Source organism: Leptosomus discolor, chromosome 1, assembly GCF_034619465.1.
Source record: "Leptosomus discolor isolate bLepDis1 chromosome 1, bLepDis1.hap2, whole genome shotgun sequence".
Taxonomy (NCBI): domain Eukaryota; kingdom Metazoa; phylum Chordata; class Aves; order Leptosomiformes; family Leptosomidae; genus Leptosomus; species Leptosomus discolor.
Window position 1 is genome coordinate 159471212 of NC_141391.1, and position 22418 is coordinate 159493629.

The 22418-nt window shown below is 43.0% G+C and overlaps 1 protein-coding gene across 2 annotated transcripts; it reads left to right on the forward strand.

Moving 5' to 3' along the window:
- The first annotated feature begins 6680 nt into the window (after nt 1-6680).
- FBXO7 (F-box protein 7) lies at nt 6681-19781 on the forward strand. Of its 2 annotated transcripts, none has more exons than XM_086468564.1 (9): nt 6681-6802; nt 8543-8837; nt 11309-11536; nt 12906-13047; nt 14256-14344; nt 15444-15534; nt 16499-16675; nt 17323-17360; nt 17737-19781. In XM_086468564.1, exons 1-9 carry the CDS (start codon nt 6681-6683, stop codon nt 18139-18141), a joined length of 1587 nt encoding a protein of 528 aa, XP_086324690.1. In that variant the 3' UTR covers nt 18142-19781. The 2 variants fall into 2 exon arrangements, with proteins under 2 accessions (XP_086324690.1, XP_086324685.1); XM_086468559.1 differs by having other exon boundaries at nt 14256-14339; nt 15442-15534.
- Nucleotides 19782-22418: the final 2637 nt, after the last annotated feature.

Here is a 22418-nt window from a genome sequence, read left to right on the forward strand (position 1 = left end):
TTGAGAAGCAGAAAACAGCAATCTCAGTCACTACCGTGCTTTGTCGTTAACATGTTCTTGTTTGGATCTTAAACGAATGCCAGGTGAGACGCTGAAAGAACAAACAACTGAACTGCCATGGCAGTGAGATGATATCATTTCATATTGCCTTCTCAAACCAACAAGCTTTACTTTTGCACTCCAAGGCTGATATTCTTGGTTTCATCAAAGCCCCGAGCCTCTGTCAGATGCTAGGATTGATTGTACAATGTTAGTCAGATGACTGAGACAGAGCGAGCTAAGGAGAAGGAACCTGTCAGCTGCCTGATAGTCTAAATCAGAGCTGCCAATTGCATTGTCGATGACAATAGATGGCAGACAAATTGCTCTGATTGTTATCTTCAGTAACTGAGCATGCATCGACCAATTCCTTTACGTAAATCATTCTCTTAATTCCTTTGTCTTCTCAGAGATAGTGTATTCAAGCACTTTAAGTAGAAGAAAAAGATTAAAAACTCCTTTGTTTCAGTCTGTGTACCTTTCTCACCCTAATGAAGTACTCTACTTACCAGTCTGTAGATACCACATTTGGTTTCTCCTTTGTGAACAGTCTGCAAAAACTTTAAATAAAACTTGCAATAAAGTTTACAGCTGAAATCTGCCTAAGAACTAAGAAAGCTTCTGATGCAAAAAAAAAAAAAAAAGTCACTATCTTTGTCTTGTACAGGTTTAACACAGCCATAAAAACACACTATCTTAAGCTGACCAACCTCTGAAATAGAACAGAATATCTCTGAAGAAGAATTTTATCCTTGTCTTGCCTTGGTCCTCCACAAAACTCTCCACTTTCAGCCCGCAGAAAAATTTCTTCCCCTTCCAAAAATTCAGAAAAGAAATCTCAATAGTTAACAAACACAAGACAAACAGTTCTCAGACATGATAGCAAATACGGTGTCTACCCAACCTGAAGTCCAGAAAGAGCACTTTAGTTTCACAAATATCTCTGTTGTTATCACAGAACGGGGACTGGATTTTTCAGTTTATCCCTTGCTCCATTGTTCCTAGTTACTCTGCAGCATGCTCAAGAACAGGTAGGTTTTCTGCAGTGCACTCAACAATGTCAAATCAAAAAGGACTCAATAGCTTCAAGGTTTTAACCCTTAGTACACACTGATATTCCATATGGAAAATCACCTTTGAGGGAAAAGGAATACAAAGTTTATGTGGTTGATAGGAGAGATATATTGGCAGGAATGCTTAAAGAAAACAGCAAATGATACAGACAGGACTCTGCTCAATGACATAAAAGCAAGGTGGTCTCCACCTCTCCAAAACCACTGGAAATACCTGTGGAAAAAAAAACCTCCAGTAAGCTCCTATTCATGGTGTCCTCCATTCAGTGTGGAAAGCAACGCTATCTGCTTCCCAACTCATGAGACAGCAGGCGATCTAGCCCAATGAAATTTTCAAACAGAATCCATAGGAGGCAACAGCCACCCCTGCCCCCACAGGTTATATTTGTGAGTAGGTCTGGGACCCCCCTCAATGTTTTGGAGGCTTTGCAAAGGCACTGTGTTACCACAGCTTTGCCTAAGCATAGCTTGCCTGCTGAATCTCTTCATAAAGGCTTACAAAGCCTTGGAGAAGAGTTGCCGGAGGACTATTGCTCTGTGCCAGGCTGCAAAACAAACAACATAGCTGCAATTAACAACGGATAACCATGTTGGGAGGCAGCTGTCTGACGAGGTGATGGAAAATGAACACTTCCCACTGTTTGGATCCCTCGAGTTCATGTTGCTGACCTCTGTAACTGCCCTATCCTAGCACCTGAGCCAGGACTACTAGGTACATTTTTGCCAAAGTCCATTTAGCAAAAAAGAAAAATCAGTGTTCTTGTTCTAGCTCTGCACTGCACACTGCTCTCACAGCTAAGAACTGTAAGGGTGCTCTTAAGCTGGTCCTCAAGAGACAGGGGAAGGGTAAGAAATATTGAAACTTGAACAGGAATGCAGCAGGCATTATTTGTCTGGGATCTGCTCAGATTCAGACCTGAGTCCATCATTTGTGTAGGTCTGTTCTAAGCTTTCTTCTCTGCTTTTCTTCCTGTTGTTTGGATCACTTGTCCAACCATTCCGTTACTTTCATGGAGCTGACCGCAGCATGAGGCACTCTCTCAACCTATGCAGCCCCTACCCTGGTTTTGTATAAATTGCAGTCCTGTAAGAAGTCACTGTAGGTTCCTAGAAGGTGGATGCAGTAATCTCAGTCAGAAAAATCTGACCCCTTTGGTTTGTCACAGGACATAGGAAATCTTCCTTTGAGAATCTTTCTCCATGGGTGGAGCCCCTTTTTACTACCCACAGAAATGTGATTTTGGTCTGCTAATGCAAAGATATCAAACTGCCGTTGACGTGCCACTTCATTTGCTCTACATATAACTCTCAGCAATTCAATACTGTAAAGAAATACATAAATCCAAGAAAACACGGTGGTAGCTAAAAAGGTCTGAACCAATGTGGCAAACCCCAGAAAGCCCACTGAAAGCTCCTTTGCTCCATATGACCAAGATTTTAATCAGAAACGGAGAAGTTAAGAGCCACATGACCAAACTTCAGACACTGCTTAAGGGTCATCTGTAGACAGCCAACCTGAGAAGGTGTAAAGCACAACTCTGTAAAATGTATTAGCTACAAAGCACTAGCATAAAGGGCTTTAAAATACCTTTTAGGAGTAAAGTTGACCACCATCAAGGTGCAAGAAGTTAGGAAGTTCTTCCCACTGGCTTTGATTTGAACCTCCTCCCCCACTAGCATACTTAAAATGGTACTTCAGACTTTCACAGACCTCCCGATGATACTCCAGCCTTCATACCCTTCTCTGTCTCATTCCACCACCTCTCACATCTTTCAGTGTCACCCTAGTCATTCAAAATATCAGTATCATAAGGGTTAATATATACACATATATATTTATTTATACGTATTATAAAATACACTCTTTGTAGTGGCAAATAGAGAACGAAAAATAATGGAAAAGGTGCACAGGCTCAGAACTTTATTACTAAACTTGTCTTCCAGGAAAAAAAAGATAATTCCATGAGGTATGTAACTGAAACAAAGAGACTTTTACTTTTTATAGTTCTGTAGCAAAAATTTACAGTTGAATAAGCTGCTCTAAAGGCCGAGAAAATGTTCTTAGCCTTGTCCTTTGTGTAGACCCTCCCAGGATTGGCTCAAAAACCAGTTGTGCAGATCACATAGGAAAACAAAAGAACATAACAGTTATTAATTAAAAACAGGTGTGCTGATCATAGGGAAATAAGATTAGAATTAGGATTGTTTGAATTTTACTTATTGCTTCAGTCTTAAATAAGTCTGTGCCTTATAAGTACTTGATGTAAGAAGTTCCCAGAGTTGTAATCATATAGGACTGGTAGAAAAGATAATTTTGTAGATGATGACCCAGAGATGACCCAAAACCGAAAACAAGAATTGGAACCAGAAAAGACAAACCCAGCTGAATAAGGGGACTGTGAGGGGACTTAATAAGTGATGAATATGAAAACCTGAAAGGTTGAGTGAAGATTTACAAAGACTTTGGACTCTGTATATTGATAAAGAAAAGGTATAAAACCTGCAAGGACTTGGAATTCAGTTGCCATATTTGAGGTGTTGGCCCAACTCTGAGTTGTTAATAAAGCAAACCTAGAGATACCCACATCTGTGTCAAATGATTTATCTCCTTGAACAGTCCTCCTCTGCCATGGGAAGTTGACTGCAGGGCAACAGGACTACAGCTGTGTTAAGTTTCAAATTTCTCAAGAGAAACTACTAGAGCTATCAATAGTTTTACTTCTTTGGTGGCACAGGTTTTGTTCTTGTGTTTTACGCTGACCATTTGGGGAAGGAAAACCCTCAATAAAGTACTTTGAGAAACCACATTGTCTTTAACAACCGTTGTGAGCTACTGATAAAGAGCTTTCTTTTGTCACCATACTGTATGTTATTTTAATGAATTTTTAAAAAAATCACCATTTCTGATAAGGGTGAAATATGCTGAAAGTCAAAATTCTTCTGTATACAACGATTTTTCCTAGCTTGTAAGCACACAGGTTTCCTGTACTATTTTGACACACTGCCCTTATCAGCCTGAGGTCAACTTCATACGTGGCCACTGTAAGTCTCCTCCCTGCAGACCAAGACAAAATGAAAATGGTGGAGAAAAAACATTACTCATCAAACAACAGCCCTTTTAGAAAGATGTGTAAGAGAAAAAAATGGTGGGTTTGGGTCATTGAAATTTGTACAGACAAACTTGAAAGCTGTGGAAAATGTTTTAGCCTTTCATCACGATTGTTTCTTAGGAGATTTCCCCATTTCATATTTACTGCTGTGCAGAGAACGTGTCTAAACCTTACACCGTGGCATGACTCACAAAACTGAAAGGAAAAGCCAGCAGAATAGCAGCAGAAATGCTCACTTGTAACTGGTGTAGCTGGTTACCTGATAATGACCACTATAGACAGCTGCTGAGAAACCGAACCATTTTATTTCACACAATTACTTTAGCTTGTGCAAGCTACTGAAATGGTGCTTCTGCTGGAAACATCACAACTGCAGCCATGAACATCTCTCATGCTAGGGAAGCCTCCTCTACCCTTCCTAAAGAGCACAGACTAAGCTGCTCTGGAGCCTGTGGGAACACAGGAGGTGGCCGGGACAGGGACAACACTGAGGGACAACACAGAGCAGGACGTCCATGGCCAACGGAAAATGGTCGTGATGTTCAGGCAGCAGCATGACTCACTTTGGATTCAACCCTCTTCAAGATGAAAGCAGTTTCTGACAGGAATGGTGCTCTTGATCCCTCCTCACTCGTTCTCCTCCCTCCCATTCTCTTGGTCCTGCCCTTTGCCATTTTCTTCCACTCTCACCCCTCGGCCCCAGCAACCTCCTCTTCTGGATTTGCCCAGGAGGTGGCCCCATTTGATGACGACTGCATAAGCACTTCTCCAAAAGGGGCAGTGGCAAAGGGCCCAGCAAGCTTCTCAGGAAATCCCTTGTTTCAATACTCGCAGTTGAGGCCCTGGCATGTACCACCGAGGTGACTGTCATGAGCATCAGCTCCTCCACTGTTCAATGACTGGTATTGCATTTCCGTCGTGCCTTTGCCTTTCTGTTTACCACCTTCCTCAATACAAGCCTCTCCTTTCCACTGAGGAATTTATTGATATGTTGAAGTCAGATGACGATTGCCCTTCGATTTGAGATGTATTTTACAGCAAACTCTAAAGTGAAGTGAAATTTAGCGACCACGCTTATCTGGGTTGGATGACCATGTTCAGATGGCAGAAAGGGGATTTCACCTGTAGCCCAGAACAGAATTTTTGAAGTTTCAGTCTCCTTTTTCTGACTGGCCCCGTAAGTGCTGAAAGGACAGACAGGGCTGCTCCTATAGATGCAGGGTTAAGCACTGTGAAGAGTGCCATAATAAGCAGCTATATTTGGTGGTAGCAGTGCAAGCTGTGTCTTTCAAAGTTCACTTATTATTTTAGTATTGTATTCCTAGAAGGTACCCATTCTCCTGCAACTCATACTTCTCATATTATTCCTTGTATGGAGAAATGTAATGGAAGTAAATTGTATTGTTAGAAAGAAAAACAAGATGATCTGAGAACAAGCATCGTTCACAAAATACCTCTGAATTCACTGTTCTCTAAAATCTAATGTAATTCATTAAACAAAGAAAACACTTCAATTGTGCCTTCTACATTTTTCTAATCGACATTACACTTCAAATTCACTACTTCTAGGTGAAGCCGAGTATACTTTCCGAAAAGGTCCAAAATGTGGGGAGGGACCTTCCTTCCAAGTATGACAGATAAAAGGTAACTAAAGCAAGTAAACTTAAGCGCATGCCACTTTACACTTTTGGCGAGATTATCTGACCGCAGGTGTTAAAACATGACGTCCGAGCTGACAACTCAGCGTCTGCTTTGAAAAAAACACGTTCCTTTCTAAACCTAAACACTCTTGGGGGCAGCGTCGTCCTCCAGCCGTTCCCCTAGCGCCTTTCCATGAACTTCGCCAACCGCCTAACGCCCAGCCAGCAACAGCCTCTCCTCGGCGTTTGTTAGAACATCTAGGCCGGCGTCCCGCTGAAGCGGAGGGATGAGAGCGAAGCGGCCCAACCGAACCCCCTCCGCACGACGGCAGGCGGCTAGCGTGCGGAAACCAGCCCCGCCCGCGGCTCATCTCCTTCTAGGCGGGGCAGGGATAAACCATGGAGGGGGACAAGCCTCTGCTCAACAGCAACCCGAACGGAGGCGAACGGGTGCAGCGGCCGCCGCCTCCCCAGCACCGACATGCCTGGTGACGGCGGGGAGGCTGACTCCTGCCGGCGCATGCGCGGGTTCAGCCCGAACGCCCAATCATCGATCGCAGCCGGGCAGGGCCGCCGCGCAGGCCGCGTCGTGGCACGCCGAGGCGCTGATCGGGCGCGCGGCCGGGCGGCTCGCGGTGGGGGGAACGCCTCAGGCCCCTGGGGGCGGGGCCGAGGGGGCGGGGGCGGGGCCGCGCCAACCAAAACAACGACACGCCCCGGCAGCCCTTGCGCTCGCTCTCCGCCGCCACCATCGGCACCGCCGCCACCCGGCGGGGCCCGCTCCGGGTGCGAGGCGGGCGCGGAGACCCCGCGCCGCCATGAAGCTTCGCGTACGGGTGCAGAAGCGAACGGCGCCGCTGGAGGTGCAGGGGGCGGAGCCAACGCTGGGGGAGCTGCGCGCGCAGCTGCGCCGGGCCCTGCTGCCCGCCTGGGGATACAGGTAGCGTGCGGAACGAACCATCGTGGGGTGGGGTGGGGGGAGTTGCGTGGGCTTGGGCTGGCGGGGCTGTACCACGCGGTGCGGGGAGAGGGGCGGGGAGGCCTGGCCCATCTTCCCCCCCCCCGCGGCGGTGCTGCTGCTGCCCCCTGCAGGGCGGGCGGTGCCGGTGCTGCCGCCGGCGGGGGAAGGGGCGGCGGGTACCGGCGACCCTCCGGGGCGGCAGAGCTCCTCCTGAGGCCGGGCGCCGAGACAAGGGGCCAGAGCGGCCGGGGGCGGGTCGCGGCGGCGCTGCGCTGCCGGCTGCGGGGCGAGGCTTTGCACCGCGGCTGGTAGGCCCGTGTGCGGCGGCGGGGCAGGGGGGCGCCGGGGCTCCGCCCGGGCGCTGGGTGGCACATCACGGGGGGGGGTTAAAAGGTTGCCGGCCTGCAGGTTTTACCCGGTTCACGGGGACACGTCGCTGAAGTTCGTGTCACGCTTGGTAGGGCCGCGGCCGGAGCGGCGGGTCACTGCGGAGCGGGGAAGGAAAACGGGCTTTGGGACATGCCCAGCTCTGAAATGCGGATTGCAGCTCACTCAGAGCCGACTTAAATTTCCGTGTGGCCTTTACGTTCCGAAAACGGCGGTAGGATAGCATTTTTATAATTTTGCGGACTTCTTGGAGAATTTCTGTGTTTAAATTTCGTAACGTTTTATCTATGAAGAGCTCACGGCAGCCTCTATAGGAAAGTCTGCAAAAGCAAGTTAAGAACCGCCTACACAAAGGAGCTTATTTTCTGACAGTGGCTAAAGGGTTTGTATTCACAAACCTTTAATTAGGTACGGTGTGCCCGTGTTTCCCTGGTGATATGTGCACTTGATAGCACTGCACTGTATTGCATAGCAGTGTGGAGAAATCTGAAAGTTACAGCTTTTCTGGAGTTCCACCTGAACACGAGGAAAAACTTCTTTACATTAAGGGTGGCAGAGTGGTGGAACAGGCTTCCCAGGGAGGCTGTGGAGTCTCCTTCTCTGGAGATATTAAAAATCTGCCTCTACGCAGTCCTGTGGGACCTGCTTTGGGTGAACCTGCTTTAGCAGATGGGGGTTGGGCTAGATGATCTCCAGAGGTCCCTTCCATCTCCTGCCATTTTGGGAATCTGTCTTGCCACGGTGGGTGTGTTTTATAGCTGGTACTGGATAGCTGCTCTCATGCTAACCAGTTGCATTTCTATTTGTTGTTTTCGTTTTTTTTTTTTTTTTTGTAAGTGCTTGCCCTGAAGCATCTTTCCTTATTTTACCCTCATTTGCAACTAGCATGCTGTAGGGCGGCTGCTAATGTTTTGAAATGAATGTTTTCCTTAATCAGAGAGCAAGATGTTTGAGTCTTCAACATTACCTTGTTTTCAAATAATCTCAGCCAGTAGCTTATTTAAAGCTTGTTTTGCTACGTGTGATGTTTTCTAATTTGGAGGGCCCTTGTTTGCTTTCCTTCATAACAGTTTTGTGAGCAGTTACTGTAAATGAAGTTTAACTTACCAAACAGCTATGGCTGCTTAAAATGTACTTGGAGAGAAACCTCGGGGAAATAATTTCATACCATATTTTTTTCTTCACTCTTCCTTTAATGTGTAGGTAATGATGGATTAAAACTCACGGCATAGTAACTACTGTAGTTTGTAGTGTACATTTCTAACTATACCTCTGTGTGCAGTTACCCAGATGCAGCCAACCATGTCTCTTTACTTTTTTTCTGTTTTGCAGTTCTGATACCAAGTTTTCAATAACACTGAACAGAAAAGATGCTCTCACAGAAGATCAGAAGACCTTAGCTTCATATGGGATCGTTTCTGGTGATTTGATATGCTTATTACTAGAAGAAGCAAATGGACAACCCAACCTACCTCCTCCTTCTTCTGCTCCTCCTGCTCTTCAGAATGGTCATGAGCCGTCCACCTTGATCCCCGACAAAAGTCAGGCCAGCAGTCCAAAAGAAGGGCAGAATGAGCAATCTGACAACCAGAAAGTTCAGGCAGAAGTTCCAAAGGGTGATGAGAGGGTAAGTACATAACAATTGCCCTGTACAACACAAGGCAAAAAGGAGAACAAAAAAAAGTATCTTGTTGTGTCAGTTGCTGTACTATAGAGCAGAGAATCTGTTCAGAGTATCTGGCTCCTTACACTTGTCTGGTATATAGCCAGATTTGTCTATTCATTGTATATTGCCTGTGACACAGAAGCTAGATCAGAGACCCTGAGATGTTTCAGGTCTGACACTTTTCAGGATTGAATGTTTTTTGCTTGAACGTGCACCTTCCCTGAGGAAGTTAGGATTATGTTTCTTACCTGCCTCAGTGCTGCCTTCCTGAGGAAACTGATTCTAGGTACTGAACAAATGCAACAGGCGCTGCCTGTTGGAAGCACCACTCACAAGATGAGTGCACGATTCCTTTCTAATGGTTATAACAGTTCCCTGTGATTCAGGCAGCCTGCCATAGCATGAGACCTGTCTGTCTTGTGTGTGGAGGTTGTGTGCTGCGATAGCTCTTGCCTCATGCTTTGCAGGTGTGCATCTGTATGACCCACTGTGCTTCATGCAGCTAATGGGCACGCTTTCCATATTACTCAGTGGTTTGTTTTCTGCGTGACAGTGCACAGTTAAGCAGATAAAAGCTCCCACCAACTGCTGGGTCCTGTGGTGAATGGAGTCTCCCTAGAGGAGACTGAGGGTACAGCCTAGTGACATGGTCTGTCTCATTATACAATCCTGTGGGGGTTTTTTAGGTAGGAGCCTGAGAAGCTGGTAGAAACTGTCTTCCAACATTCTTTCGAAGCAAGTAGTTTTTTGTTTCAGAACTAATTTCAAATACAAAGTGTTCCTTAATGCAGCCTTTGTATGAGGAATATAGATAAGTGGTTGTTTAAACATATTATTTTAATGTATGAAAATTAAGATATAGGATTAAAAAAATTGTAAGTAATGAAAGAAAATGTAGTTCAACTGTTGTCCCATTGATTCTTGTCAGGAGCCATAATCTTTATGTGGTGCTGTGGGCATCCAGGCTCTTTATGTCAGTCAGACCATATTAAGCTGTGCAGAAGTATCTATTTCATATTTAGTTAATATTCAAAGGCAAGGTGAAAGGTTCTCACATCTTCCTCCAAAATTGTGGTGATGAATGATGGCAGGAAAATTTCTAAGCAAATAGATGTCGTTGTCGAAGAGCTTTAGAAGTCTGAAGATGTGTGTTTAACTCGGGCTGTGTCTGTTGCTGATAATGAGAGAAGGAAGGTTCCACAGGTGGATGGCTCTGCCAGCCTAGCACAAACGTAAGGGTGTCTCGTGCTATTGGCATGGATCACAGAATCATAGAACAGTTTGGGTTGGAAGGGACCTTTAAAGGCCGCCTAGTCCAACCTCTCTGCAGTGAGCAGGGACAGCTTTACCTGGATCAGGCTACTCAGAGCCTCATCCAACCTGACCTTGTATGTTTCTAGGGACGGGGCATCTACCAGCTCTCTGGGCAGCCTGTTCCAGTGTTTCACCACCCTCATTTAAAAAAATTTCTTCCTTGTATCTAGTCTAAATCTGCCCTCTTCTAGTTTAAATCCGTTCCTCCTTGTCCTGTTGTAACAGGCCCTGCTAAAAAGATTGCCCCTTTTCTTTTGAGGCACCCTTTAAGTATGGAAAGGCTGCAATAAGGTCTCCCTGGAGCCTTCTCTTCTCCAGGCTGAACAATCCCAACTTTCTCAGCCTGGCCTCATAGGGGAGTTTTTCCAGCCTCCTGGTTATCTTTGTGGCCATCCTCTGGACTCGCTCCAGCAGGTCCGTGTCTGTCTTGTGCTGTTGGGGAGAAGCAGCTCAGCTCCTTTAGGCTTTTTCTTTTTTCCCTTTCCTGACCCTTCCATTAGGTAAGTCTGTGTATGGTTTTCATTCGGTACTTTTTTTTTTTAATGTATCTGTGTGTCATTTTATCAGTTAACATAATAATTTGGTGTGATTTTGGTAGAAGAAAGGAACCCACAAAACCACAGTGCTCCTCAAGTGTCAGCACATATACTCCATTGGTGATTTGTGGGGGGTTTTTTTTTGGTTTGGTTCCCCCCTTTTCCCCCCGGCTATTTAGTCCTATTGTGTTTCTAAGCAGTCCAAGTTATCATTTTACTTGCCATGCATGCTGGCTGTATTTAAATAAACGGTGGTACTACAGTGAGTAAATTATTCCTGTTTATGTTGCAAACATTCTGATGAAGGTTTAATATATTATCACTTCAAGTAGTATATGCAATCAAATGACAGACCCTTTTATGAAGGGCTTGCATTATAAATGTCAGAAATTACAGAGGCTGTGTATATGATCCAGTCTCCAGCTGGGGTGCCAGAAAATGGAGATGTAATGAATCTGTACAACTTGCATGAGAAGTCAGTAGACTTGGTGCCTGTGAGGACTGGAATAAGCAGACAAATAATATTGATGCATATAGAGATGTACTTTTCTGAATGAAGGTATGTTTTGCTTTTCGTTGAAGGCAGGATCCAGCCTAGAATTTCCTTCTGGATTAGTCCCAGAAGATGTTGACCTGGAAGAAAATACGGGTTCCTATCCCTCTGAACCGATGCTGTGCAGTGAAGCTGCTGATGGTGAAATACCACATTCCTTAGAGATGCTCTACCTTTCTGCTGAGTGTACCAGTGCCACTGATGCCTTGATTGTTCTAGTACATCTTCTCATGATGGAGGCAGGCTATGTACCTCAGGTAGGTGCACAACCAATGAGGAAATATCTTGGTCGGTATGAGAAAGCTGTGGAATATCATGGGAATGTGTGATGCAAGAGGCATCTGAAGATCCACTTCTGACTTTGTATGTGTCATGCAGCAGCAGAGGCTGCTTAATTATCAGCTTCTCTTAATTTGCCTGACCAGTAACCCTTAAGGCTAAAGACTGGAACAGCTTTTAAGTGTGAGAAGAGGCCTGTCCCCATGTTTCTTTCAGTCCTCAGGCTCACTGGGACCCAACTGATAACCTCCTGTTTCTGCTTTATACTGTTGAGCTTGTGTAGGTGTGGTTAGATGGTAGCACTTCTTTGAAGCACTGCCTTGAGCATCAGTGTCATCTCAATGGTATCCTGTTTAAATGGTGGTTAACAAGGCCTAGGTCTGCCAAAGTGTTGCCTCCAATTCTGTATTAACTTCAGCTGAGTTCAGTTAGGCTTTGGTTCCACTAACCTACAGAGGTATCTAACTCGTAGTCGAGCACCTATGGCAGTACCTCTGTACAATGTATGAATTCACCATTTCCCTTTAGATTTTCAGATTTGCATTGTGTGTTTACTCATATGAGGTTAAACATGTGAAAAAAGAATTGCTCTTGGGAAAGGTGTTTAGATTCTCATGTTTCTTCTTGCCATGAGGCTGACTAAGCACACGTAGGGGGTCAGTTCAGGTGTCTGGTTGACCAATACCAGTTTAATAAATCTGCAAAGTTAGTTGCATTGCTGTAGCCTGAAATACATTTGCCACTGGGAAGGAGTTTATGTCAATCAGTAGGCTTGAAAGTAGGGAAGATCATGATTTCTGTGCAGATTTGGGGGGGGAAGAGAGAGTCTACTTGTAGTCGCAATTATGTTGTGTCCCACTCTGGGATTCTGTCTTGAGCCTTTTCATACTGAAATTGAAAGGAAAAGCTGTGAGACCACTCAGATTTTTTTTTTTAATGGATTTCAAGCCCTGTCAGACCTCACAAGTTCACAGAAAAGGTGCAGTAACGTGTTTTTCATGCAGTAGATTAACGTACATGCAGGAGTTGTCAGAATGCTGGAGTGGATGACAATGAAGTACATGCCTCAAAGAAATAGGTGTGACTGCTCACTAAACAACCTTCCCTGTCAGAAACTGGGACAGGACAAAAAATTACTAAACTTCTTACTAGTTTTGTTGTTAGTCTTTGGAAAAATAGTATGTAATCATGCTATTATAGTCTGTATCATAATGTGCATTGGGACTAAACTAAGATTTGAATTGCAGGCAGCTTCCTGGCACTTCCTAACTTTTAATTCCCAGTTTTTCACCCCTCAGTCTTGGTACATTGTGAAAGTATGGCAGTGTTATCTCTGTGTATTTTTAGGGGACAGAAGCTAAGGCAGTGTCTATGCCAGAGAAATGGAGAGGGAATGGTGTTTATAAGCTGCAATACACACATCCCCTTTGTGAAGAAGGTTCTGCTGGTTTGACTTGTGTGCCTCTGGGAGATCTTGTTGCTATTAATGGTAAGTTAGCCAGGTTTTTATCCTGGATGCACATTGCTAACTATCACCATTGTTCAGCAAGAGAAAACTTTTGTGCACTGCACCTTGATTATCCAGGTTGCTGAGGTGCAAGAGATACCGCTTCCTGATGCTGAATATTCTTGGCATTTCCTGTCTCCTTGTTAACTGTTTCTCTCCCTCTAATCATAACAGATCAATCCGTAGGGGATTCAGCTGGCCTTTTCATTGCAATGTTGTAGAAATCTGTTTCTTGTCTCATTTCATAGGAACTTTGGTATACATTGCCAAACATTAAAATAGGTAGACTTGCTCCAGCTACAATATTTTGACTTGTCTCCTCTTCTTTGCAAGACTTATAAACAACTTCCAGACTGTGTATTCTTTAGCCTGAATGTATAATCTTTCTTGTAGCACTCCAACAGTTTAACTGTGGTCTCAAAAATTGTATTTAGTTTAAGCTATTCAATCCAGAAAATTTTTGGAAGCCGCTTCCATATCACTTGGGGGTTTTTTGGAGTTTTTTGTTTGTCTTTTTGCTTGTTGGTTTGTTTTTTTTTTTTTCTTTTCATTTTTTATTTAGCATTTAAGTAATTCCACATTTTTGCAGAACCAATATTAAATTGGGACTTGAATCTAATTTCAAGATCCCTTTGATTAAAATTATGTTTATTTGTAAAACTTATAACTGATTATGGCAGTTTGTATAAGCACATATGTTTTTCTCAGGATGTGTACACATTTTGATCAAATGTTTTAGCCAAGTCAGGTTAAGGTTAGATTTAGGACAGTGTTATAACTAGTATGCATGTAGTGTTCATGTAGTAAGCTTGTCGAGTGTTTCTCTACTCAATATTTCTTTAGTGACTGGGTTATAATAATGGCTTTCTGTGTACCTCTCTTAGCTGTGTTACATCTCTTTCCACATGATAGATTTGTTGAAGGCAATGCTTGGTTTCTGTCACCAAGGTCTTTGTTTATTCCCTGCTATTTTAAGTTCCATTTTATTTTTTGGAAATGTTTATTTTTCTACCTGCTTGCTATAGTTGGGTATTTTCCTTGAAGGAAGCTGGTAAGGGGGGGAGGGTAAAACACCTCCAGGTAAGGCAGTAATGAAGTGATCTTTGTTATCTTTCAGTGTGTTTTAGATCTTGAAATGTCTTTTTTTTTTTTTTTTTTTTTTCCTCCCCTTCCCCCTCTTATATTTGCAGCAACATTAAAAATCAACAAAGAGATTAAAGGTGTTAAGAGAATACAGCTATTGCCAGCATCCTTCGTTTGCTTTCAGGAGCCAGGTATGGTTGAGCTGTGTTATTCATAGCAGTAAACTGAAAAGTAAGGAAGTCACACAGTCAGTAAGGATGTACTTCAGTAGGGGACCAAATCAGTAAAGAATAGCAAAAAGAGAATAAAAATGTGGTTACCATTTAGGTGAGTCAGAGCTTTGTGGTGAAAGGAATTCAGAGTGTAGCCATTGCCTCACATTTTGCTGTTGAAACAATTGGAATTTATTGGATCAGCTGTGTAAGGAAAGAACCTTGCAAAGCCTGAGTCATCCTTTGGCCCACATACCTGTTATTTATGAGGTCCTAAGCCTGTGTGTCAGTCTCTGGGGCAGCAATGCTGGATTATACCTGCTTTCTGCCTGGCAGCTCAGGACTTAGAGGCTGATGGTACCTACACTCTTCTGGCACTGTAATTGTTATGTTCTTTTTGTCAGAAAACATGCTGACCATGTATCTCTCTCCAGAGTGCAAAAATTATAGGGAAAACTAAGGTGGGGGAGGAGAGAAGAGCAGATAGATGTGGATCCTTGTGAGCACGGACTTCACTAGCCTTTTGTTCTCTGAAGTATATGAACTGCTTTGTTGGTAGCTGAGGCTGACGCAGTGTCCTACGCTGTGTCCTGGGTAGCCCTGTCGCTGATGTACAAGTCTAGTCGAAAGGCTTTAGAAGAATTAGCTGGGCACTGAAATGTGTCTGATGAAACGATAAGAGTCCTCTGGCTCCTCTTCTTCAGAGAACAGAATGGAAAAACATTTCTGTCAGAGAAATTACTTTTGCCGGCATTTATGACATAGGTGCATGTTACACATGAGCTTTGAATCTGACAAAGGAAGCTCTGACAGCTTGAGAGTCTGTTTCTGAAGAACTCAAGTATTTCTCTTAATTGTGCCTTTTTAAGGCCAAAGGAAAGCCTGGGCTGACCATGGAACTGGTCTGTAGTTTGTCTATGAATTACTTACTGTATGATCCTTACACTCCAGCTGCAGAGCTGCTCCCATGAGGATTACAAACAGATTACAGTTCTGCTTATAAGAAAACCATAATTCTTCTGCTCTTATATAATTTTTGCATTATAACCCCCTGAAGTTTTTTACCTCTCTTCTTTGATAGAGAAAGTTGCAGGTGTTTACAAAGACCTTCAGAAATTATCCCGTCTCTTTAAAGACCAGCTGGTTTACTCTCTTCTGGCTGCTGCCCGACAAGGTGAGACAAAATATTTCCAGTTAGATGGTACTTCTTTTTGAGGGTGGAAGGAAGTGGGGGTTATCTAAAGCCTTGTAGGAAAAGTGTTAGAAACAGCTGTTCAGTAATGGGTATATAAAGACTAAGTATAAAGTAATTTATACATTCTAAAGAAACTGTGTTAATCTTTGTAGCTCAGAAAATGTTAATATAATGATAATTTCCTGGGTTTAATTTTTGATTGCTCTAGTCTCACTTAAGAGACCAGAGTGGCTGTTTTTCACATTTAGTGGTGAGAAAATCGTACCACAATAATTCTGTGGCAGTAGTTGTGTAGTTCTGATCCGTTTCTTTGTTGAAGCAGAAAAATTAATGTAGTATCATATTTGGAAGTCTGATGCCAGGAATGTTCTTCTCAGTAACTGGTCATTCAGGGCTTGGAAAGGATGGTGGGCAGTAACCCAAGCTGGTGTTTGTGGAGCAGGAGGAAGCCAAGCTTTCTTTTCATAGGTATTGCCATAAAAGGTCTTAGCTTTGTGTTCTGAAGACTATTCAATGGAATTCCCTCTAGACTTGAGTGCAGGAAGGTTTTTATGTGAAGCATGTGCTCTGTTTTTAATGTGGTTTTTGTGGGCTAATGAAATCGGACGGGTCTATTTTTCTTTACCTATTCCTTTGTTCTGTAGCCTGTAAACATGTTTAGGGACATGGAATGTTTCTTAGGCTTACAGTGGCCAGCAGTGGTCAGTATAAAGTGCCATTTGCCCTATTTTGTGCACTCGGTAAATGTACTTAAGAGTTGCCAGAGATCTGTTTTATAAGAAATCATGTCGCAGTCCTTTCCGAGAAAAGTGATGTAACTCGGGCATCAAAGGGAAATGATTTAAGGGAAAGATTACAATGTCCTTTCTTTGTTTTAGGGTCTTTAGAGATAGACTAAACTCTGCAACACTTAGGTAATGCTTCTATTTTCTCCACTTTATAGCTCTGAACTTGCCAGATGTGTTTGGGTTAGTGGTCCTTCCTCTTGAGCTCAAGCTTCGGATTTTCAGACTTCTGGATGTCCGTTCACTCATATCTCTCTCTGCTGTTTGCCGTGATCTCTACACAGCCTCAAACGACCAGCTTCTATGGAGGTTTATGTATCTGCGAGATTTCAGAGGTAATGTTGATACATGTTTTTCTAATTACATTCTCAAGTGAACAGAGGGATTAAGTCTGGATTTTGATGAGAGGCTCCTCAGGCAACCACTTCTGATTTTTAAACACTATGAGTAAATACAGTCATTTATGATGCTAACCAGTACAGTTGGTCAGGTGTAAGGCAGTCTTCTGCCATGAAAACTAATGACTATCTGCTGAGCCATTACTGATGGACCTCATAGTTCTTACCATCGTGTGGTGCAGACTTCCCTTTTTTCATCTATTTCCCTGGCTACCTTGGTGTACTGGCTATTGCAGATATTAGGAAGTGGAGCGAGATGTTCCTGCTCTCGAGAGTGAAGAAATAAGATGATCAAGGGAAGTTCTGTCAGAAGTCCAAGATGGGGACAGTGTTTCTGGGATTTCTCTACTTGTTCAGTAAATTTTGCTTTACGTAGAGTGGGTGTGGAAGTAGATGACCTATTGAGTGGTCCTGGAGCTTTGTATTTTTTAAGATGCATTATCTTTATGAAAAATATATTGACCAAAAGTATGTTTTCATCTCCTAATTCTTCTGCAAGTTCTGACAAAACTGAGCATCAGTGGCATGAATGCTACTTAAAAATAAAGAGAGATTGCTCTCTAATTTCTTGCTTCTCTTTGTAGATCCCATTGCAAGGCCTCGTGACACAGACTGGAAAGAAGTAGGTGGCTTTTCTAATATAATCTCTCTGAGGTTAGTCTCTGTGGGCTAATTTGAGGATAGAACATAGATTTTGGGAGGCAGTAACTTGGAGTTAAATTTAGTGTAGAAGTGCGGTGTTCTGTGTACACGTGTTGAGTTTGGTCAGAGTAGGAGAAAACAGCATCAACAAGCTACATGGTGTGTGCGCAGATCGCGGGTTAGAGGTCTTCCAGAGATGCTGTGTTTGGTCTTTGGCAGGCAGGGGAGTTGCTGTTCTGGGTTTTCAGTCTGAGGAGGAGTGCTTTTCTGAGAAGTGCTGCAGAATGAATGCAACTGCTGCAGCTGGAACACAAAGCACTTAGAGAGCTTTAAAATGCCTTTGTTTCTGTCTGCAGCTATACAAGAAAAAGTTGAAACAGAAGAAGGAGGCCCTGAGATGGAGGCACATGATGTTTCTGCCCCCTACACCTCATCCAATCCCCTTTCATCCCAACCCATTCTATCCTAGTCCTTTTCCTCCCAACCCGTTTCCAGCAAACCCAATCTATCCCCCAGTGATCATAGGTGGAGAATACGATGAGAGACCAACACTTCCATATGTTGGAGACCCAATCAACTCACTCATTCCTGGCCCAGGAGAAGCACCAGGCCAGTTTCCTCCCTTCAGACCACATTTTGACCCAATTGGTTCCTTGCCTGGAGCAAACCCTACGCTTCCAGGACGAGCTGGTCCCAATGACAGGTTTCCACCTCGACCCAGCCGGGGCCGCCCCATGGACGTTCGCCGTGCGTTCATTTGATTGCTGCTTTTACCTTCAGTGAGTTTTCTAGTCCCTGAGCTTGCTTTCTAACTGCAGGAGATTGCAAATCCCAGGCACTAACATCTGCCTTCTGTTCAGATTGTGGCAAGAACATGTGTGCATGGTAATGTTTCAGCCTCGAAAGCTGGGTTTGCTTTACACTCTGGTAGTACCGTACCACCTGGCACTGAGGTCTATTTCACGAAGAGCTACAACTTAAAACATTTTGTTCTGCTCCCTTAACCCCCGCCTCCCCCCAATCATCTGTGAAGTGCTGTGTAGAGACCAGAAGGATACAGGCCAAATATTTGCTGCATCAGATAAAGAGCACTTTAAATACAAACCCTATACTTGTCTGTCTTATTTGAAGAGTTTTATTAAATTGCCAGGAAAAATGTTGTTTCAACATAATCTTTATTAACAAAAAATCTACTGTGTTCTACATAGAATAGGATGCTCCCACTGTTATGGTAGATGTGAGTTTGTAGAAATTTTCAAAGATGACATTTCCTTTTTCCTTTAATGTTTTATTAGGTAAAAAGCATTTTTGTATTGTTACTTAATACACAAAGAATACAGGGAAGGGATTTTCTTTACAATGGAGATATTAGAACACAAATCAATTCATTTTACAAACAACTGAGTAAAGTCATGCTACAGTGCAACTCAGAAGTCTGAACAGAAGCAGAGCAAATTTACAAAGAACCAGCAGCAAAACTTTGTCTTTCTCCTTGACTTGACAAATAAGGAGCTGTAGCACATGGCTGTGTTTACTGTGTGTGAACTAAAACTGATGCAAAAATGAATCTTTCCTCCTGACTAACTTACCGAAGGAATTAAATAGGTTGATCTGGTTGCAGTGGAAATGAGATCACAGCAGGAGAAGCAGAGTGAATTCTCACTTTACTGCAGCAAATTCCATTTTAATTCCATTACTTAAGTTTCAAAATACATCTTGCCAAGAGGAAATGTGTTGTAGCATGTTATGAGCACCTTTCAAGTGTTATCTTACTAATGAGCAACTAACAAGACCACTGGTAAAGTTTCCTGATGAGATCTGCAGGCTGATGCTGGAGCTCAGTTAAAGGAAGACTGGAATGATGAAACTTTGCTCGAACTTTTCATTTCTTACATATTTTTAAGATTGATTGATCTCAGTATTTCTATAAATGTAAATGGTACTGATGACTGTTGTGACAGCTGATACTGTTTTATAATATCTTTTTGAAATTCCAGCGGTGGAAATGGAATGATATTTACTGTTAAGTACAGGCTGTTTAATCAGTAAAACTATGTGCTTTTTCAGTTGATATTTCAGTAATTCATCTTATTGTTTTGTATAAAATCAGCTGACTTAAGTAGGGTCAGGAAGTTTTGCCATTAACTCCAGTGGAAGTAAAATATAATTATTTTGCTGTCAAAAGTTGTATTGCTTCTTTCTTCCCTTTTCTACTTCACAGCAATGGCATACCAGTGCAAATCCTGACGTAATTAAACACCTAAGAGTATATATTTATAGAGTCCGGGGACAGTCATTTCCCTTCAATATCAAGATTAGCCTTAATTTGTAACACTTGCCTGCAGTGGTTGAATTGCCTTGTTCCAACAGAATTTTCACTTAAGTAAAATGTATAATCAGACCTCTTGGAGCTCACAGGATTCTTTATGTTCCACTGAGTATAAAAAGGAAAAGGTGTTTGTCTTGCACCACTTTGTCCTTGTGATGAGTGCTTCAGAAATGCATACGTAGTATTCAGATAAGGTTATACAGCTTTAGCTGATAAAATAATTAACTTACTTTTTTCACTTTCTTGAAGCTCTTTCTCGGGGTAGTGATCTCTGTGTGTGATACATGTTAATTTTGCGGTGCCAGTGGTACTCACGTTACCAGCACCTTGATGACAGTCACGTTGCTTGCTCTGCTGGCATGCCACATGCTGCTCTGGAGTTGGGCCCTCCCTCCTGTGAGTTCAACCTTATGGTACTTATGCCAGGCTGATGCCACGGATTCTGTTTGTCCTGGGTTTTGTCACTTGAAATTTGTTTGTTTTTAAAGGAATGAACTCAGCCATTTTACAGATCCACCGCTCAGTGATCTGAAGATATTCCTTCTCTTTCTTCATTGTTCCTTCACGTTGTATTAAAGGTGTAGCCGGCCAAAGGTAAAGGAACCTGACTTACCCTGAACTGTCTAGTTCCCTAAAGAGGGGTTCCCTTTATTCATAAAACAGGATGTGAAATATGAAGTGAATATCTCAGGACCAACAGTATAAAATTAGGAGACAAGACAGGAAATATTTGAAACATAGCTGCTGGGTCATACTCAGGGTGTAAGGTCTTGCGTACCTGCCTCTGATTAATGGAAGACAAAATACTGCTGCAGTTATGATCAGGACTGCTATTCTTCTGAACCTTAGCTTTATACAAGACTTAGTTGCATGGGAACGTAAGTTACACTCATCTTGAAATAACCACACCTAGGTGTTACAAGAAAGTCAAAATGTTTCTCAGTCTTTATCTAAACAGCAAAATGTAAGCTAATTTTGCAGGTGGTGGATATGAATGGGTGTCATAGCTGTATCCCAGCTTCTTCTTGGGCTTGATCCAAATACACAAATCTATTCATGTTTCATGGCTTCTATGTGATGAAGATTAAAGCACTCAGGGCAAGAGGGAAGCTCTGACCAGGTGCTCAGTTTTCACAGCTGTGTGAGAAAGATCCCAAGGCATGTCTGTCCTGTGATTTAAGTGTAACTTTTATTCACCAACTTTTCTGTTGCCTCTTGCTGCCCCTAACTCCAGCTGCTCTCTTTAGGTACCTAAATACCTCTTGGGTATACCTTAGTTCCCCATTCTATATAAATCGAGAATATACCCCTTGTATTTGCTGTCTCTCTCTTGCTTTGTTAGATTGTAGGGATTTTGGAATAGAAACCCTGCATCAAAGGTGATAACCTGAGTATGGGGTGATGCATTTGTTAATCTCCTGCTAGCCACAACATTTAGTATGTGAGCATTATAGTTGTAGATTGTAGTGCACTGTTGGGAAGTTTATAGGAGACACTTAAACATAATTTTAACTTTGGAAATCAACTCAGTGTTTTCATTAAAGTACTTGTGTGAATAGAACTGAAGATACTTTTCAGGAACTATAGGAGTAACCAAGTTAAGCTGAGAGCAGCCGTTGCTTTTACTTGGTTTTGCCAGCTGAAGCTAGGAGGGGGGGGGCATGCCATTGTGTTTGCTTGTCCCTTGAAAGATGGCAGCTATGAGATGTAGGCAGATGAAGAGATCTGAGTCGCTGCTGGCTATCAAGTCAACAATGCTATCCTGTTACTGGGGTCCAGTTGGAGGACAGCCCTGCTCTGTTCAAATGCAGTGTCAGGAAACGATCCAACCGTTGTGGTTTCATTGATGAACTGGAGTTGATTTATGGGGCCGTGCCATGTTAGTCACTAGTTACTTATTTTTTGTGTAGGCTGTGTTGGTTAGAGAGACATAAAAAAGGTTCAGGGGATAGAGCAATTGAGGATTCTGGCAGTAAACTTTTATTTCTGTCTTTGTATCTCTGGTGACCATTTAGTAGGGAAAGGCATAAACCATGCTGAGGGAAGTGTTATAGGAGGAAATCCTCTCCCACCAGGGCTGTATTACCTCCTCTCCATATAGTGGAGCCTGTTAATCTGCTATTGTTCTTGCCAGTGGGACAGTGCTTGCTCAAGGCCATTTGTCACTCTCTTGTTGCTCCTGGAGACTGCAAAAGAGCAGGGTCTGGTTTTGTTGTTTTTTTTTTTTTTTCTTCTCAGACAATGGCAGGTATTTATGATGCTACATTGTAAACTGTTTAGCAAACCTGGAAGGACAACACATAACTGAAAAAAAAAAAAAAAGTAAATCATCAGGGAATAGGGTGGTTCTATAATATTGAACTTGAGGTATAAATCATTGATCCAGATGAGTCTCTCGAGAGCTTTCCAACCTGGAAAAGCTATGCTGTTACTTGCCTGAAAGTGTACAGGTCACAAAAGCCATTATATGTGTGAAGGCCTGCTCAGGGGTATGTCGTACAAGGTCCAGATGACTGCACTGGATTTAGATGTTCATTACAGGTGCTATGCAGGAAGGAATTGCTTGTTTGGCTTTATTCCCACCAGTGAATCGTAAGATCCAAGATGGCAAATGCTGGTGTTGCCTTTGCTGCTCTGGGGATCTCCCTGTTTAAGGGGCAGCAAAGATCAGTGCCATTGGCTCAAATGTTTTTAGCTTACTGAGCTCCC

Bases quoted from the DNA above. Each gene is read 5' to 3' on its own strand.
- FBXO7 (XM_086468564.1), top strand. From the start codon at position 6,681: ATGAAGCTTCGCGTACGGGTGCAGAAGCGAACGGCGCCGCTGGAGGTG. The intron at 13,048-14,255 runs GTAAGTTAGCCA...TTATATTTGCAG, and splicing joins AGATCTTGTTGCTATTAATG to CAACATTAAAAATCAACAAA. The intron at 16,676-17,322 runs GTAATGTTGATA...TTCTCTTTGTAG, and splicing joins GTATCTGCGAGATTTCAGAG to ATCCCATTGCAAGGCCTCGT.